Here is a 16555-nt window from a genome sequence, read left to right on the forward strand (position 1 = left end):
TTCTAAGACATTTGCAAAGTTTTGCAAAAAGCTTTTGTTTTTGCTCAAAAAGAACAAAAATACTTTACAAGTTAATGTAAGATTAGTACCTTACCTTTAAAACATAAGCCTTTCACTGAAGTTATGTAACCAGACATACCTAACCAGGTGGAAGTTACAAGCTGGAACTACTTAGTAGCCCACACAAGTGCAGACCTCACAGAAGTGCATTTAAAAGTGGGAACCAGGGTCACGTCTTTACGTACAGGGTTGTGAGAGTGAGAATCAAGCTCCGCAGTCATGGCGTTAAACCCGGGTTTCTTAAAAGACACAGCTGGCTGAGATACTCCAGTCAGGACAAGAAGTATGTCTTTACACAAAGAGAGGTGGGAGTGTTGAACAAGCTGCCCAGCCATGTTCTTGAGGCTGTTACCCTGGCTTCTTTCACAACACAGCTGGATGAGACCCTGTGATCAATTAACTACAAACAATCAAACGGGCTGCACGGCTGCTAGTCCTGCCCTGCCGTGAGCCGCGTGTGGAGGCCCGGGGTAGTTTCCAAGACAATCTTTCTCCTCACCTCTGCGGGGGGGTCCGAACGTTTTCACCGTGTACAGCTTGTGGTCCAGCTCCTCATAGATGGCATCCTGCCGCAGAGCGATCTCTCTCCAGGCTACAGCTGAGAGGGGAAGGGAAACAGTTCAGCCCTCCTGTTCGAACTGTACAGGAACAACTGGCCGGTCCTTCCTCGGTCCTGTCCCTCTCTGGATTGTGCGCGACATGCTGGCGGGCTAACTGGATCTGTGGCAGGCAGGCCTATGAGGTGGTTGCAGATGTGCTGGTGTGCCACTAGAGACGCCAAAGGGCTTTTATTAAAGAGTATGTAATCTCAGTGGGAGCTAAACTAAGTGCATGACTCCTGTCCCTGTGGGGGCAGAATCCAGCAGGTTTTCTAGGTCTCTTTAAAACACCAACAGATGAAAATCTTTGAAAAGCATTAATATTATACTATGAATTGATTTCTTATCAATTAGATCATTAAGCTGAGCTGGAATGAAGAGCTGCAGACTTGTGCACCACTGGATTAGATGTCTGGTAACAGGGGTGAAGTGCACATTCTCACACGGGTTTAATCAGTGGTGTGTTGGGTACAAAAAGCCCTTGTATGGTGATAGGTGTGGTTGGGTTTGGTAGCAGTCAAGGGGTGTTGTTATCAATCATGGACATTGAGATACAGCCTCGCCCACTTTGCTTCTACAGCCATTGTGTGCACGCATGCGTGTGCGTGTGTGTACATGTGTGCCTATGCGTGTGAGCGAACATGTGCAAGTGCGAGTGTGTGTGAGTGCGCGAGTGCACGCGCAAATGCAAGTCTGTGTATGTAGCGAGTGCAAGTGCAAGTGCGTGTGACCGTGTAAATGTGAGAGTGTGAATGTGTGTGCGTGTGCAACTTCATGTGCGAGAGCGAGGCTAAGCACATGTGCAAGCAAGTTTGAGTTTGAGTGTGTATACATGTGCATGAGTGCGTGTATATGGGTGTGAGTGAATCTGTGTATGTCTGAGTGCATGCTTGAGTACATGTAAGTGTGTAAATGCATGTACAGGTGCTAGTGCAAGTCTGTGTGCATGTGTGATCAAATGCATGTGCAAGTGTGAGTAGGAGTGCATGTGTGTGTGTACATGTGTGTGTGCAAGAGTGTGCACGTGTGTGGGCGGGTGTGTTCAAGAGCGAGTGCGTGTGGGAATGCATGACAAAGAGTGTGTATGTGTGTGTGCTATTGCACGTTGAAGTGCAAGTGTGAGCACATGTGCATGTGAGAGTATGTGCAAATGCAAGTGTGAGTGTGAGCACTAGTGTAAACACATGTACGTATTCCAGTCTATGTATGTGTGAAAGTGCAAGTATGTGTGTGCGTGTACTAGTGTATGTGCTAGCATGTGTGAGTCTGTGTACGTGTGTGGGCGTGAGTGCATGTGTGAGTGTGAATGTGTGTGCTAGTGTGAGTGCAAGTATGATCAAGAGCGACTGAGAAGGCATGTAAGTCTGCAAGTGTGAATGCATGTGTATATGTATGTGCGAGTGCATGCCTGTGTGCATGTGCAAGTTCAAGCACATGTGCAAATACAAATTGTATGTGTATGCGAGTGTGTGTGCGTGCAATTGCGTCGGTGTGTACGTCTGTGTGCAAGTGTGTTCGAGAGCGAGTGCACGTGGGAGTGCATGACAAAGAGTGTGTATGTGTGTGTGCTATTGCATGTTCAAGTGCAAGTGTGAGTGTGTGCATGTGCGAGTGTGTGCAAATGCAAGTGCGAGTGTGAGCACTAGTGTAAACACATGTGCGTATTCCAGTGTGAGTGAGAGCGACCAAGTGCATGTATGTGTGCGAAGATCCCTGGGAACACTTGCCCCAGGGATGGGCTCAGTCACGCCCCAGTCTGGCGCTGCTGCACGCGTGCCCGTGGGCAGGACACCCCGCCTGACCTGTCCTCAGCTGCCGGTTCTGCTGCGTCTGCCAGGCCAAGGCAAGGAGCGTGCCGAGGAGCAGCAGGCCCAGCGGCAGGAGCGCCGTCAGCGGCACGGACAGGCCGCCCCCTGGCAGCACCTCTGGATGGGCGGGAAGACATGGTATAAACAGAGGCGCTGGGCCTCAAGGAAAAGGAAAGGCTGTTTGTCAAATTAGCTAATTGAGGCCTCAAGTGGAAAGAGAACCAGAGACCTTCGGGCCTTTCAGGACTGGATTTGAGTGATCTTTCATCTCACCCGCTCCCCGCTCACCTGTATAGACAATCCCAGCGTCCTCCTTGTGTGTGCAGTCGCTCTGTCCCAGGGGAGAGCGGCGGCAGTCCCACAGGTGGCGCTCATCGCCCGCGCACTTCACCTCGTCCAGCCATATGGTGCCGTGTCCCCTGCCGAACGAGCCACTGCCCACGGCCCTCACGGCCGCCCCACAGCCCAGCTGTCTGCAGACCACCTGGGCATCCTGCAGGTCCCAGGAGTCGTCACATACCGTCCCCCAGGAGCCCTCAAACCGCACCTCCACCCGGCCAGAGCAGTTACTGGGTCCCACCAGGCGCAGTGCCAGCTCTGGAAGGCGAATTAAGAGTCTGAGGCTCTTCTGTACACAAAGGGTGGTGGGAGTGTGGAACAAGAAGCCCGGCCATGTTGTTGAAGCTGATATCCTGGCTAGCTGGATGAGATCCTCACTTAAGTAAACTACTGTCTATCAAACAAGCTAGCAGATCCAAATGGCCTCTTTTTGTATGTAAGCCTTCTTATGTTCTTATATCTAAATAATGAATCTCACATGGGGCAGTGCATGTACACAGTGCTCAGTGGACTCACCTGGGTTGCGTTCATGAGTCTGGTTTCCCGGCAGTGAGGTATTGTATCTTGGTACATCTTTGCTTTCACCTTTAAAGAAAACTCACGTCATCTTGCAGCTACATCTAATTTGGATATGTGTCTATTTCAAAACTGCAGCAGCAGTTTGATCACTTTGTGGGTTCGGTACCTGAGCACACGATCGCCACGTCCTCCTTGTGTCCGCAGTCGTGCTGTCCCCAGCCCGCCGAGGGACACTCCCACAGAGACGACTCATTCCCCGCGCAGCCCACCTCGTTCAGCCAGATCTGTCCGGTCCCCGGTCCGAAGGAGGTCTGCACCCGGTCCCCGAGGGCCGTCCCGCACTGGAGCTGCCTGCACACCACCTGGGAGTCCGCCGGGCCCCAGGAGTCATCGCAGACCGTCCCCCAGGAGCCACGGTGATAGACCTCCAGCCTCCCGGCACAGCCGTCTGGTCCCCCGGCCAGCCGCAGGGACCTGTGGTCTGGGAGCAGACAGAGCCAGCGATCACACATCAGAAAGAGTTGTGTGCTTCCTCTACAGTATATGGCAGCAGGAAGAGAACCAGTGTCCTGTCCAGTTCAGTAATCCCTGGAAATCTGTATCCCCCTCTGAAATGCACATGAGCTGCTGATATCTCTCTTCCAAGCTCGGGGATGCATGATTTTTCTTACCATGTATAAAATGATTTACATTGTTACAAATATGGAGATTAAGAAAACAGCAAAATACAGAGTGGGCTAATCAATAATTTAATAATCACAACCCCCAAATGGCAAGAGTATACCCTAGGTCTCGGCATAGTTAGAGGCACCTGAGCTCTTTGTTCCTCTGGTGTAAGAGTAATAAATCAGGTACAAACCAATATTTATTAACAATGACAATAACACAAAGTAACACACAACACAACATACAAGATACAAGTTACTGATACAACATACAAGATACTGAGGACTGTTTTAATCAGCCAGACAGCTAGCCAGTATTCACAAATCCTACATAACAGCTACATGGGCCAACAAGAGAGCAACCTGCCTCCTCAATAAAAGAGAATCCAACCCAGGGCTAAATCTTACTTCAATGAAAATCCCATTCAAATAAGGCATCATTAACTGGAAGAGAATGGGGATTCAACCTGGGGATTCTTTGCAAAGAAAATCAGTTCCCTAAAATAACAGAATGGCAAGCTCTCCTAAACAAGGTTCAAATAAAATCTTTCCTTTTTTCTTCAAAATAAAGTCACATCATCTTACAGATACATCTAACAAGAATATATGTACATCTATTTCAAACAATTTGCAGCTTTAGTATTTATGGCCAGGCTGTGATGAAACCCATCCTGCTGGAGAGGAGACCTTATTTCTTCAAATATTATAACCAATTACTAGACAAGCTCAGCAAAGTAATTCGCCCCTTGACTGTGACGTCATTGGTGCAGTTAATTGGCTGTGGCCATGGTGTGTAGCCAATCAGATGTGAGAACCAGTTTTGCATGATAATAAAGGTGGGTGCTGGGTAACAGAACAGCTCACGATTCAGGAAGAGGGGACAAGGATACTGAGGGACACTTAACTTCGTATCACAGATCCAATAGAAAGACACAGGTCACACTGCTGCACATGTTGCTCCACATTCCACAGAACCAGCAGAACTCGGACTTCAGACTACAGGGGGGGCTGGACCGGCCGAGCAGAGCGGTCCCGGAGTACGAGCCGAGTACCTGAGCACATGATCCCAGCCACCTCGTTATCCCGGCAGCCTTTCTGGCCCCACGGCGACGACGGGCACTGCCACAGGGCGGAGTCCTGCAGGCGACACCGAATGTCGTCCAGCCACCGGGGGGCGCCGGTCAGCCTGGACGCCATCTCCCCGACACCCGCGCCGTCTCCGCAGCCCAGCTGGTGGCAGATCACGGCGGCCGCGAGGTCGGTCATGTTGTTGCTACAGACGCTGCCCCTGCTGCCGTTGTAGAAAAGCTCCACCTGCCCTCCATCCCTCTGAAACACAGCGGCTCAGTGTGACCTCCGTCCCCTCGCAGGACACACCGTCCAGCCACACCGGTCCAGACCCCGGTCCGAAACAGGCGCCCCCTGGTGCTGACACGGCGGATCCGCAGCCCAGCTGCCTGCACACCACGGCGGCGTTCTTCAGCTCCCAGTCATCGTCACACACTGTCCCCACTGTCCCGCGTGCAGGACCTCCACCCTGCCCTCACAGGAGTGGGCACTGCCCACCAGCCTCACGTCACTGACCGGGGGACAGGGGGGAGAGGGAGTTTTTTTTTATTCCTTTTGCTCCTTTTGTTAAGAGCTCACCCCCGCTGCTCCTGAACACTGCTGTGACCACACCCTGCTGTGGCTGAACACTGAACACTGCTGTGAACTCACCCCTGGTGCTGCTGAACACTGCTGTGAGCTCACCCCCACTGCTCCTGAACACTGAACACTGCTGTGAGCGCACCCCTGATGCTCCTGAACACTGCTATGAGCGCACCCCACTGTGCCTGAACACTGCTGTGAGTACAACCCCCATATCCTGAACACTGCTGTGAGCTCACCCCTGCTGCTGCTGAACACTGCTGTGAGCACACCCCCGCTACTCCTGAACACTGCTGTGAGTACAACCCCTGCCGCTCCTGAACACTGCTGTGAGCGCACCTACCTGGTCCTGAACACTGCTATGGGTACACCCCCGCTACTCCTGAACACTGCTGTAAATACAACCCTACTGTTCCTGAACACAGCTGTGAGCACACCCCTGTGAACAAGCTCCTAAACACTTCTCTAAGCACATCCATCTGGTCTTGGACACTGCTGTAAGCACTCCAGACTGGTCCTGAACACTGCTGTGAGCACATCTTGCTATTCCAGAACACTGCTGTGATCACACTTGGTTGTTCCTGAACCCAACTGCCAGAGCCCCAACAAATCCTAATGCAGAGACAATCAAAAACCCTGGACAGCCTGCCTGGGAATTCAGAGAGCTCTTTGAGCAGGATGTCCCTCTCCTAATGCTCTGCTAGAGCCCCAGCACACCAGCGCTGCTCATGAAACATGGAATATTTCTCTGATTCACCCCGTTTATATTTACCTCTACAGCAGCAGGTAAAGAAGGGCCCTTCTTCCACAACTGCAATTCTCACTAGTTTCTTCCAGTAAAATGGTTTATCACACAATACAGATTAATCAGTGATGGTGTTTAGAAGTCCAGTGAGCCCAGGTTCATGCCAGCGAGTAACAGGAAAGACTGCAGATGAATCACCTGAGCTCACACCTGACCCTCGGCCCTCCAAGTCCCTTAGTGGCTGGAGAGGAGGAAGACTATGGTACTTACCGGCTGAGGTGGGCAGCGCCAGGACAGCGAGAGCGAAGACGAACAGGCGGCTCTCCATCATCGTCAGGACGGACCAGCCCTCCCCTGACTGCAGCCCAGACCCCTGACTTCACACCCGAGCCCACGGGGCAACTGAGCTGAGACTCTCGCTTCCCAGCCTCTTAGCTATATCATGGCCCCCAGACTCACCAATCACACCCTGCCTTGCCTTTTTCAGCCTGCCAGCAGGAAACCTTCAAACAGGGCAGATGGCAAATCACATCGGACTGTGTCAGGTTTGTCCATACATATCAAAGACACACAGTCTGCTCCCAGGTAGACCCCTCCCAGCAGTGACGAGCCCTGCGCTGCAGGCGAGAGAGAGAGAGAGAGAGTGAGCAAGGATCAGGTCACACAGCTCTTCATTTCACAGACAGGGCAGGCATAGAGGCAAGCAGAGAATCACAGGCAAGCAGGTAACCAAACCTCACGGCACCTGGCTGCATAGTTTTTATTACACAGCCGGAACATTTTCCTCAATTTCCCTTCGGGATCAATAGAGTTTTATCTTATCTTAATGAACTAATCATTTTGGGGACCACACGTAGTTTGTCATAGAACAGCTCTCGGTTGAAATAATTTGCAAGGAATCACATATCTGCTGTTTCCCAAATGCACATGGGGGCTTTGTCCCCATCAGGATATGTTAAAACACTAGGCATATACATGCAAGAAGAAGAATAAATCCTGAAAGTCTGTCTTTCAAGTCCATTGTCAGTCTGTTGCTGCTGCCCATGTTATGGAGTTAGTTTAACTCTGCTAATTCATTTTAGCCTCTGTTATTTAATTTTTCTCTTTTCTAATTAATTTCTACCCTCAATTCATCTTCCCTTCTGTGAATTATCTCCCACAGAGGCTTTATAAGGCATCAGGCCCTACAAGCTGTGCCACCATTGAGTGATACTGAATAAAGAAAGCTATTTAATTCCACTCAATTGCAACTGAGTCTCTTTAGTCTGAAGGGAGTGTCCCACACTGACAGGCTGAAGGAACTGAGTCTCTTTAGTCTGAAGGGAGTGTCTCACACTGACAGACTGAAAGAACTGAGTCTCTTTATTCTGAAGGGAGTCTCCCACACTGACAGGCTGAAGGAAGTGAGTCTCTTTAGTCTGAAGGGAGTCTCCCACACTGACACACTGAAGGAACTGAGTCTCTAGCCTGAAGGGAGTGTCGCACACTGATAGGCTGTTGAATTTGAGGAGACGACAGAGGCAGAGGGAGAAGAGAGAAGAGCAAAAAGGAGAGAGGACTTAAACCCACAACGTTCCATTTCAGAGGTCAAAGTTATAACCACAGCTCCACACTGCTGCTGCTCCACCATAACTACATACCAACCCTAAATAAATGTTTCAGAACAATCTTCGAACTTTGTTCGAGGCTGTTCACATTGAATAATGACCTATTTTGGCCTTCTTCCTTCACATTGCTTACTGTTAGAAAATCCTCACAGCAGTCTTCCCTAAAGCCGCCTGTCATGAGCAGGAAACAGAGGTGGGACCTTAGCACCCAGACACCCTGCAGTGCCACTGCAGGTCAATTCTCCAGCTAAGCCTTCAGTATGGAAGTGCTCAGTGGCAGCTGGGGTCATAAAAGTACCTCAAATGTCGCTGCTTACAAACGATCACGCAGGTTATTTTAGCACTTTAGTTTCCTTTTTAATACTGTGGCAGATCCGGCTGTGTGTGTGGCGTGGGGAATAACAGGCCGGAGATGACCGCCGACAGTTTTACTGCCCTTCTCTTTACAGCGAGCCCTGTAATCATGAGCCTGGAGAGGAGCCGGGGCGTTAGAGAGACTTGGAAAGGGAGAAAGCAAGAGAGTTACAGACTTAGAGAGAGAGAGAGAGAGAGAGAGAGAGAGAAAGAGAGGTGCACATCGGACCTCTGTCTGTTTTTACAGGGGCGAACGCAGGAAAAGGCGAGACCTGAGGAGGGGACAGCCTGAGGCCAGGGACTGCTGTGGGCTCAACGTCAAGGTGCTCAAGGGAGACGACACCACTCAGGACGACCACAAGGACTCAATAACCCCACCCATGACCAGCCTGTAGACCACTGGGGGCCAGTCCAAGGGAGGCTGACGGATCCACAAACAACAACCAGGTGAGGAGTCCAAGTAGAGCAATTAATTACAGCGCCTACAGGGCAGGGAGTCCCATACAAGTAGCTCTTAACAGCTTCCCAGCAGTCCCTGTGGTAGGTGAAGAACTATATTGTCCCACCCCTACCTGCAATAGCGTCAAAACGCCGACAGTTGCCACAATACTTTACTCCAAGAGCTCTCAACTCCCTGGCCTCAGGATCCAGAATCCGTTTTAGGCCTTTAGAAAAGACCAGACGTTAAATCTGCTCCACCTAAAACTTAGTTAGGTCGATTTAATTATCTTCCCGCCTTAACCAATTTTTATCACATTACCTTCCTAGAAATGAAGGTTGGGCACAAACGACGAACGTGCCGATCAGATCTCGGGATACTGCGTCTACATTGCCGCCATCTTGGCTCCGTATTTCCCCCAGGCATGACACAGGGGATTCCCCTTTTCCGAGCCGCAATGGCGCCCGATGCCTGCCAACGGCTCCTCTTGGTCACATGACCGCTAAAGTCATATGATCTCACCGTTTGTTTTCCGCCCTTGGTGGTGGAGTCGCAGCAGTGACACAGGCTTGTGAGTATCGGTAGGGGGTGAGTGTTATAGAGCCGTGGACAGGCTGGATGGGGAGTTTTGGTCAAACGGAGAGTCCAGGAAACTGGATTCGCCTTCTTCCAGTAGGAGTCGTCATTACATTATTAATCCCGCTGAGTTCGGGGGGATTTGAGAAGGTAAGTAACACGCTAATGATGGGTGATGTTTGTAATAGTTCTTTGGAGGAATAATGCAAAGTAGCCCTTTAATAAACAAGATCTCCGGTGAGGAAAGTTTTCATTTATTAATCAAATTACGGGCAGCAGGGTGTTGAGATGGTCCAGCCTTCCCTGTAGTGTTGTCACCTGTCTCGAATCTGGTAGTTTGTTTTTGATAAAGATGTCGCAAAGAAATGTATTTGAACGGCTAAAAGTTCCCCTTTTTAGTCGGGTCCACACAAAAGCAACAATTAAGAGAAGCTTGTTTCAGAGACATCCGGTTTTGCTGAAGCTGCCGTTTTGGTAGTGCGGTAAGGCTTGGTTCCCGCCGCGCTTCCAGTGTCTTTGCTTGTGGTTGGTTTTTTGCCATATTTTACAAAGATTTAGAACAAAAAACTCCTTGTACAAGAGGAAGTTCGAGCCACTTTCTCTGTTCGATATAGTTAATAGATCCAAGGATCTCACCAGCCATTTCTTGAAAGAAGCCAGGGAATCAGCTTCAGCAACATGGCTGGGCAGCTTGTTCCACACTCCTACAACCCTTTGTGTAAAGAAGTGCCTCATGTTAGGCTTTAAATCCACTTCCATGTATTTTCCACTGGTTCCCTCTGGTTCATGCTTCTCTAATTCTGGAGAAGCCCATTGGGATGACTTTGTCCAGGCAAGAGTAAACGTTGATCTGTTATTTACAGTTATTTGAGCACAAGAAGTTCCTAAAATGGAATAAGGCAGGGTTCCTACTCCTGGTCCACGTGAAAGACTTTCTTCTGTTTCTTGTTTCGTCCGAGTTCTTAATTACAGGCTAATTAACTTCAGATTTCTGTCTGGTTTATATTTGACTGATATATTTGATTTGTAACTGCTCTTGGCACTGTTCCAGGTTCTGAGCTCAGAGTGGCCTTCCCTCAGGTGTGCTGGAATCTAACCAATCAGAACTCCCGCTGTGGGTGTGTCCCAGGTGTCCACCTGCCTGCTTATCATCAGCTGGACACCCAGAGCTGCTCAGACAGAGCTGCTCACAGCACAGATCAAACAGCAATATCTAGCACATTGGGACACACAAACACAACAAACCAGAATGCTACAGAATCCTAAACAGACAAGACACACTAGCCGAATATTTGACCAAGATAAGAAACAGCAAACAGAAACAGACCCTGACGAAGGACAGGCTCAGTGACCACAGCCTGGCCATAGAAACTGGGCGACACAGGCAGACCTGGCTGCCCAGAGAGGACAGGCTGTGCTCCCACTGCCAGCGGGGAGAAATAGAGACAGAAGTGCACTTCCTACTGCACTGTGACAGATACTCTGGGATTAGAGAATCATTCTTCCCTAAATTCAGAAATCTAATCCCCGAGTTCCCACACCTGCCAGAATCACAACAAGTCCCAATCCTACTGGGAGAGGGAGGAGGGAACTCAGTTGAACTGGCAGCCCAGTATGTGATCCCCTGTCACAGCCTGAGGAAAACTGAACTTGTCTCTCAATAATGCTCCATTTGTTTATATGCAAATATCTTATGATTGCGTCTTTATTGTAAATGTCTGTAGATTTTTGTTTTATATTAATTGTATTTGTTTTGCTTTGGCAGCACTGATTTTACTCATTGGTCATGCCAATAAAGCTCCTTGACTTGAAATAGGGAGCAAAGTCTTGACTGTCAGAGTGAGGAGAGACAATAGAGTTCTGAGCTGTGGATCTGGGGGAAATAATGTGCTTTAACTGGGGTATTTGTGGAAACCAAGACTGAGCTCGGAAGAGTCTCAGCCAGGAGATCAGTCAGTATTTGTAGATCAGTCAGAGAAGGGTCTGCCCCAGGCCCAGCTCCAGAACCGGGACCGAGGAGGCCTCTGTCTCTCCAGGTCAGCCCCCTGCTGCTGAATGAGCAGCTGCTGTGGGTCAGCGGCGGCGCCGGAGAAGTGGACACTTACCGGATCCCCCTGGTGACCTTCACCCCGCAGGGCAGCCTGCTCGCCTTCAGCGAGGCCAGGAAGCGCTCCTCCTCGGACAGCGGAGCCAAGTTCATTGCCACTAGGCGCTCCACAGACAGAGGTCTGTCCCCAGTCCGCTGTTCCTCCTTCTGAGTTTAGTGTCTGGACTGTATTAACCCCTCTCTCTCAGTGCAGTGTTAATGTCCTGTAGTGTCCAGTCAGTGTGTCTGGACTGTATTAACCCCTCTCTCTCAGTGCAGTGTTAATGTCCTGTAGTGTCCAGTCAGTGTGTCTGGACTGTATTAACCCCTCTCTCTCAGTGCAGTGTTAATGTACTGTAGTGTCCAGTCAGTGTGTCTGGACTGTATTAACCCCTCTCTCTCAGTGCAGTGTTAATGTACTGTAGTGTCCAGTCAGTGTGTCTGGACTGTATTAACCCCTCTCTCTCAGTGCAGTGTTAATGTCCTGTAGTGTCCAGTCAGTGTGTCTGGACTGTATTAACCCCTCTCTCTCAGTGCAGTGTTAATGTACTGGAGTGTCCAGTCAGTGTGTCTGGACTGTATTAACCCCTCTCTCTCAGTGCAGTGTTAATGTCCTGTAGTGTCCAGTCAGTGTGTCTGGACTGTATTAACCCCTCTCTCTCAGTGCAGTGTTAATGTCCTGCAGTGTCCAGTCAGTGTGTCTGGACTGTATTAACCCCTCTCTCTCAGTGCAGTGTTAATGTCCTGTAGTGTCCAGTCAGTGTGTCTGGACTGTATTAACCCCTCTCTCTCAGTGCAGTGTTAATGTACTGTAGTGTCCAGTCAGTGTGCCTGTACTGTACAGTCTTATGTTGCTCATGTAGTATGTGGTATTTGTCATCATGGGGTCAGAGTGTTTTGTCTCCCTGGCTCTGAGTTGTGATCCCTCTCCTCTCTCAGGTGCCACATGGAGCCCTACCTCCTTCATCGTGGACGACGGGGCTGTGACCGATGGGCTGAACCTGGGCTCTGTGGTGGTGGACGAGGAGACGGGCACGGTGTTTGTCATGTACACCCTGTGCCCTCACTACATCGGCTGCAGTGTGTCCAGCACCATGCTGATTCACAGCGCTGATGACGGGCTGAGCTGGAGCAGGCCCAGGAACCTGTCCACCGAGCTGGGCACCAAGATGTTCATGCCAGGGCCAGGCTACGGCCTCCAGGTATGGGGGCAGGAGGGGGAGGGGTTCATGTGTTTTAATGGACACTACAGGACATTAACACTGCACTGAGAGAGAGGGGTTAATACAGTCCAGACACACTGACTGGACACTACAGGACATTAACACTGCACTGAGAGAGAGGGGTTAATACAGTCCAGACACACTGACTGGACACTCCAGTACATTAACACTGCACTGAGAGAGAGGGGTTAATACAGACCAGACACACTGACTGGACACTCCAGTACATTAACACTGCACTGAGAGAGAGGGGTTAATACAGTCCAGACACACTGACTGGACACTACAGCATAAGAAAGTCAGCCGCAGTCCCCGATCAGTGTTCCTGACCGCCTGGTGTATTGATCTGTCCCGTGTTCGTGTAGAAGCGCCTCCCCCCGGCTCGGGGCAGGCTGATAGTGTGTGGTCACGGGACGATCAGCGGGGACGGGGTGTTCTGTGTGCTCAGCGACGATCACGGGCAGAGCTGGAGAAACGGAGCAGCGCTGAAGAGTATCCCTTACAACCAGCCGAAACGCGCCGGGGACTTCAACCCAGACGAGTGCCAGGCAGGTCTCTCGCACACGGCGGGGGGGGGGGGGTGTAACTCGGGTGCTGGTTCAGGGATTTTAGAATAAACTTGTTTTCAGACACTAAAGGTGATGCACCTGAGCGCTTGGCCTCAGCCTGTCTTTGCTTGTCCTGCCTGAGTAGCTCATTGTCTGTGGATACTGACCTCTGTTGTCCTTGTGTCCCGTTCCCCTCTCTGTCCGCCTCACCCCCCACCTCTCTCTCTCTCTCCTGGAAGCCGGTGGAGATGCCCGACGGCTCGGTGGTGGTCAACGCCCGCAACCAGAACGCGTACCACTGCCGCTGCCGGCTGCTGGCGCGCAGCGAGGACGGCGGCCAGACGCTGCCCGTGGAGAGCGTGCGCTTCGACGAGACGCTCGTGGACCCCGTGGTGGCGGCCGGAGCCCTGCTTAAGGACGGGGTGCTGTTCTTCACCAACCCCGCCAACCCCCACCATCGTAAGAGCCCGAGCACGAGGGGGGGGGTCACAGGCGAGAGGAGACCCCTGAGCCCACCCTGCCCGTTTGATAGTGAGCACCTCATTGATCCCAGGGTCTCAGCCAGCTGTGTTTTTGGAGAATCCAGGGTATCGGAGGTATACCTCAACAAAATGGCTGGGCAGCTTGTTCCACACTCCCGCCACCCTTTGTGTAAAGCAGAACCTCCTGTTCTCAGGTTTAAGTGCTCTTTCACATAGCTCCCACTTGTGGTTCTGGAGAAGTACTCTGGAGTGTCTGTCAGTGCCTTTAAGAGTTCTGAAACTCGAGCTCTGAATTTTGAATCTGTGTCCAGGCGTAGTGTTTTCTGTCTCCGACTATTGAAATTGAGTGCTTTGTAGGGGATAAGACTGGCCACCCCTGGGCAGTGGGTCTTCCTGACCACCTTGCAAATACCTGTTGACTTTGCTCACTCCTGTGCCGCCTGTGAAGCTCCTGGAGGGCACATGCTTTGAGGCTGAGGGAAGAGTTGGAGCTTTTCTTTCTCAAGACCCATGGCGCCCCCTGGTGTTTCAGACAGGTCACTTCTCACAGGGAGGGGGGAGCTCTGTTGCACATGCAACACACCTTGTTAATACTCTTCTCAAGCGCAGTTAGTGCCCCGCCATCCTCTCTGCTTGCCTCTCTGCCTCTCTCTCAGCAGTGTGTAACGTCCGAGTCCGCAAGTCTGTGTTGTGGTCCTCTCCCCTCCAGATATCCAGCAGCCATATCACCCTGCAGCTCCCAGCTGGCAGCCCCCTGGAGCTCAGGGCCTGGCCAGTACCTGGAGGGGAGACTCCTGGGAAAGCTAAGGCTGCTGCTGGAAGAGGTGTTAGTGGGGGCAGCAGGGGGCGCTCACCCTGCAGTCTGTGTGGGTCCTAATGCCCCAGTATAGTGATGAGAACACTATACTGTAAGAAGGTGCTGTCCTTCGGATGAGACGTAAAACCGTGGTCCTGACTCCCTGTGTTCAGTAAAAATCCCTGGGCTTTTCTCCAGAAGAGTAGGGGTGTAACCCCAGTGTCCTGGCCAAACTTCTTCCTAGCCTTTACCCATCATGGCCTCCTAATAATCCCCATCTCTGAACTGGCTTCATCACTCTGCTCTCCTCCCCACTGATAGCTGGTGTGTGGTGAGTGTTCTGGCGCACTATGGCTGCCGTCGCATCATCCAGGTGGGGCTGCACACTGGGGGTGGTGGATCCCCATTACCTGTAAAGCGCTTTGAGGGGAGTGTCCAGAAAAGTGCTATATAAGTGTAAGGAATTATTGTTGTTTATTAATCTGGCATGAAGACAGTCTGGGAACTGGGGCTGCTGGGAATTGAGTGACTGGGGGTGAGGTGTGGGGCGTGGGCCTGCATGTTGCCTTAGTAACAGCACACGTGGACTGGCCCGCTACAAGGCCGTGAGCAGAGCCACGGTCGCGCCGGATTTCAGGCCGAGGAGAGAGAAACCCCGGGCCGGGCGCTTGCCCCCTGGTGTGGCCTCGCTCTCGGTAACCCCTCTCCCTCTCCCCGCCCCAGGCGTGAACCTGACGCTGCGCTGGTCCTTCACCAACGGCTCGTCCTGGGAGCCCCGGACGCTGCGGCTGTGGCGGGGCCCCAGCGCATACTCCTCCATGACGACGCTGCGCGGCCGCGTGGAGGACAGGAAGTACATCTACGTGGTCTACGAGAAAGGGCACCGGGACGCCTACGAGTCCGTCTCCTTTGCCAAGATCCACCTGTACGGGGGCGTGTAGGGCCCGGCCCGGGGCCGCGCTCACTGGAGAGGTCAGACTGCTGGAGATCAACGTCTCGATGGGGTCTGGTTTGTTTTCGACGCGGAAAGCTTTCAGTTCCAGCTGAGCAACCGGACGGATGTTTGAACTGCTCCTCTAGAACTTCACACAGGATCCACAAAAACCCACTTATTCTGGGCTGGGAAAACCTGATTTAGCCCGTGACCCTGTTGCTGTGACTTTTTTCCCCTCTCTGTTGCTGCCAGCCTTGGCGCATGAAGGCTTGAGCGCGGGGTGGCAGTCCTGGGGCTTTCCTGGCACAGGCGAACAGGACTTGGTGAGCAGGAGTTGTGCCTGAGCCCTTGCCAGCCTGTGGCTCGCTGTGCCAGGCCTGGCAGGGACGCTGTAGACCAGGGACCAGGTCTGGGGTGTTTCCTTTGTAGCACCGGGGGTGGGTTGTTGTAGTCAACGTCTGAGGTGTTTCCACTGTCCAGCCCCAGGGGGCAGTGGTAGTCTGGGGGTATTTCCACTATAGAGCCCCAGGGGGCAGTGTTGTTGCAGACCAGGTCTGGGGTATTTGTTCTGTCCAGCCCCAGGGGGCAGTGGTAGTCTGGGGGTATTTCCACTATAGAGCCCCAGGGGGCAGTGTTGTTGCAGACCAGGTCTGGGGTTTTTCTGCTGTCCAGCCCCAGGGGGCAGTGGTAGACGAGGTCTGGGGTATTTGTTCTGTCCAGCGCCGGGGGGCAGTGGTAGGCCAGGCTGAGCTCTGGCTTCCTGGAGCTGGCAGGGCTCTCCCTTCCCCTTTGAACATCCCAGACAGGTCTGTGGGCCTGTCTGGGATGCATGGGTAGGAGTGGGTCAGAGGTTTGGATTTCTTGAGCTGGGAGCTGACCGAGCAGTGGGACAGAGGATACGGTGGACTTGCAGTGTTTGTTCATGTTCAAAGGGGAAGACAAACTCAGGGATAATGGACATGTTCCTTGCATGGAACCTATTTAATAATTTGGGGGGGGAAATACTTCCAAGTTCTTGTATGTATTTTGTAAAGCATAAGCATCTAAATAAAGTAAATAATAAATAGTGTTGCCTGATTCTTCTGACGTCTTTGGAACCTACTGTATATTCTAAGCATTATAACC

The 16555-nt window shown here is 51.7% G+C and overlaps 2 protein-coding genes and 1 long non-coding RNA gene across 3 annotated transcripts in view; 1 reads left to right on the top strand and 2 right to left on the bottom strand.

Moving 5' to 3' along the window:
* LOC148832634 (scavenger receptor cysteine-rich type 1 protein M130-like) overlaps positions 1-5082 on the bottom strand; it is a 31626-nt gene extending 26544 nt beyond the window's left edge. The window contains exons 1-5 of the mRNA XM_088918134.1: positions 5043-5082; positions 3492-3806; positions 2756-3064; positions 2462-2584; positions 560-658 (exon numbers count right to left, since the gene is read on the bottom strand). Of these exons, the coding sequence (XP_088774260.1) occupies positions 560-658; positions 2462-2584; positions 2756-3064; positions 3492-3806; positions 5043-5052 (856 nt within the window). The 5' untranslated portion in view covers positions 5053-5082. The remainder of the gene's footprint in view (positions 1-559; positions 659-2461; positions 2585-2755; positions 3065-3491; positions 3807-5042) is intronic.
* A 24-nt stretch (positions 5083-5106) lies between these two features.
* LOC148832635 (uncharacterized) lies at positions 5107-9184 on the bottom strand. The gene is made up of 3 exons (XR_016091253.1): positions 9107-9184; positions 6845-7002; positions 5107-5319 (listed from the first exon to the last, which is right to left on the bottom strand). It is a non-coding gene; the product is annotated as an uncharacterized LOC148832635 (long non-coding RNA).
* A 121-nt stretch (positions 9185-9305) lies between these two features.
* LOC148832636 (sialidase-1-like) lies at positions 9306-16496 on the top strand. The gene is made up of 6 exons (XM_088918650.1): positions 9306-9511; positions 11398-11587; positions 12387-12649; positions 13036-13218; positions 13458-13677; positions 15220-16496. The coding sequence occupies exons 1-6, from the start codon at positions 9404-9406 to the stop codon at positions 15435-15437; spliced, it is 1182 nt and encodes a 393-aa protein (XP_088774776.1). The 5' UTR covers positions 9306-9403; the 3' UTR covers positions 15438-16496.
* The last annotated feature ends 59 nt before the right edge of the window (positions 16497-16555 follow it).

This window comes from Atractosteus spatula, chromosome 6, assembly GCF_055471065.1.
Source record: "Atractosteus spatula isolate fAtrSpa1 chromosome 6, fAtrSpa1.hap1, whole genome shotgun sequence".
NCBI lineage: Eukaryota > Metazoa > Chordata > Actinopteri > Semionotiformes > Lepisosteidae > Atractosteus > Atractosteus spatula.

Coding starts and splice junctions, on each gene's coding strand:
- LOC148832636 (XM_088918650.1), top strand. CDS start 9,404: ATGGGGAGTTTTGGTCAAACGGAGAGTCCAGGAAACTGGATTCGCCTT. Junction 11,588..12,386: donor TAGGCGCTCCACAGACAGAG/GTCTGTCCCCAG, acceptor CTCCTCTCTCAG/GTGCCACATGGAGCCCTACC. Junction 12,650..13,035: donor GGCCAGGCTACGGCCTCCAG/GTATGGGGGCAG, acceptor GTGTTCGTGTAG/AAGCGCCTCCCCCCGGCTCG.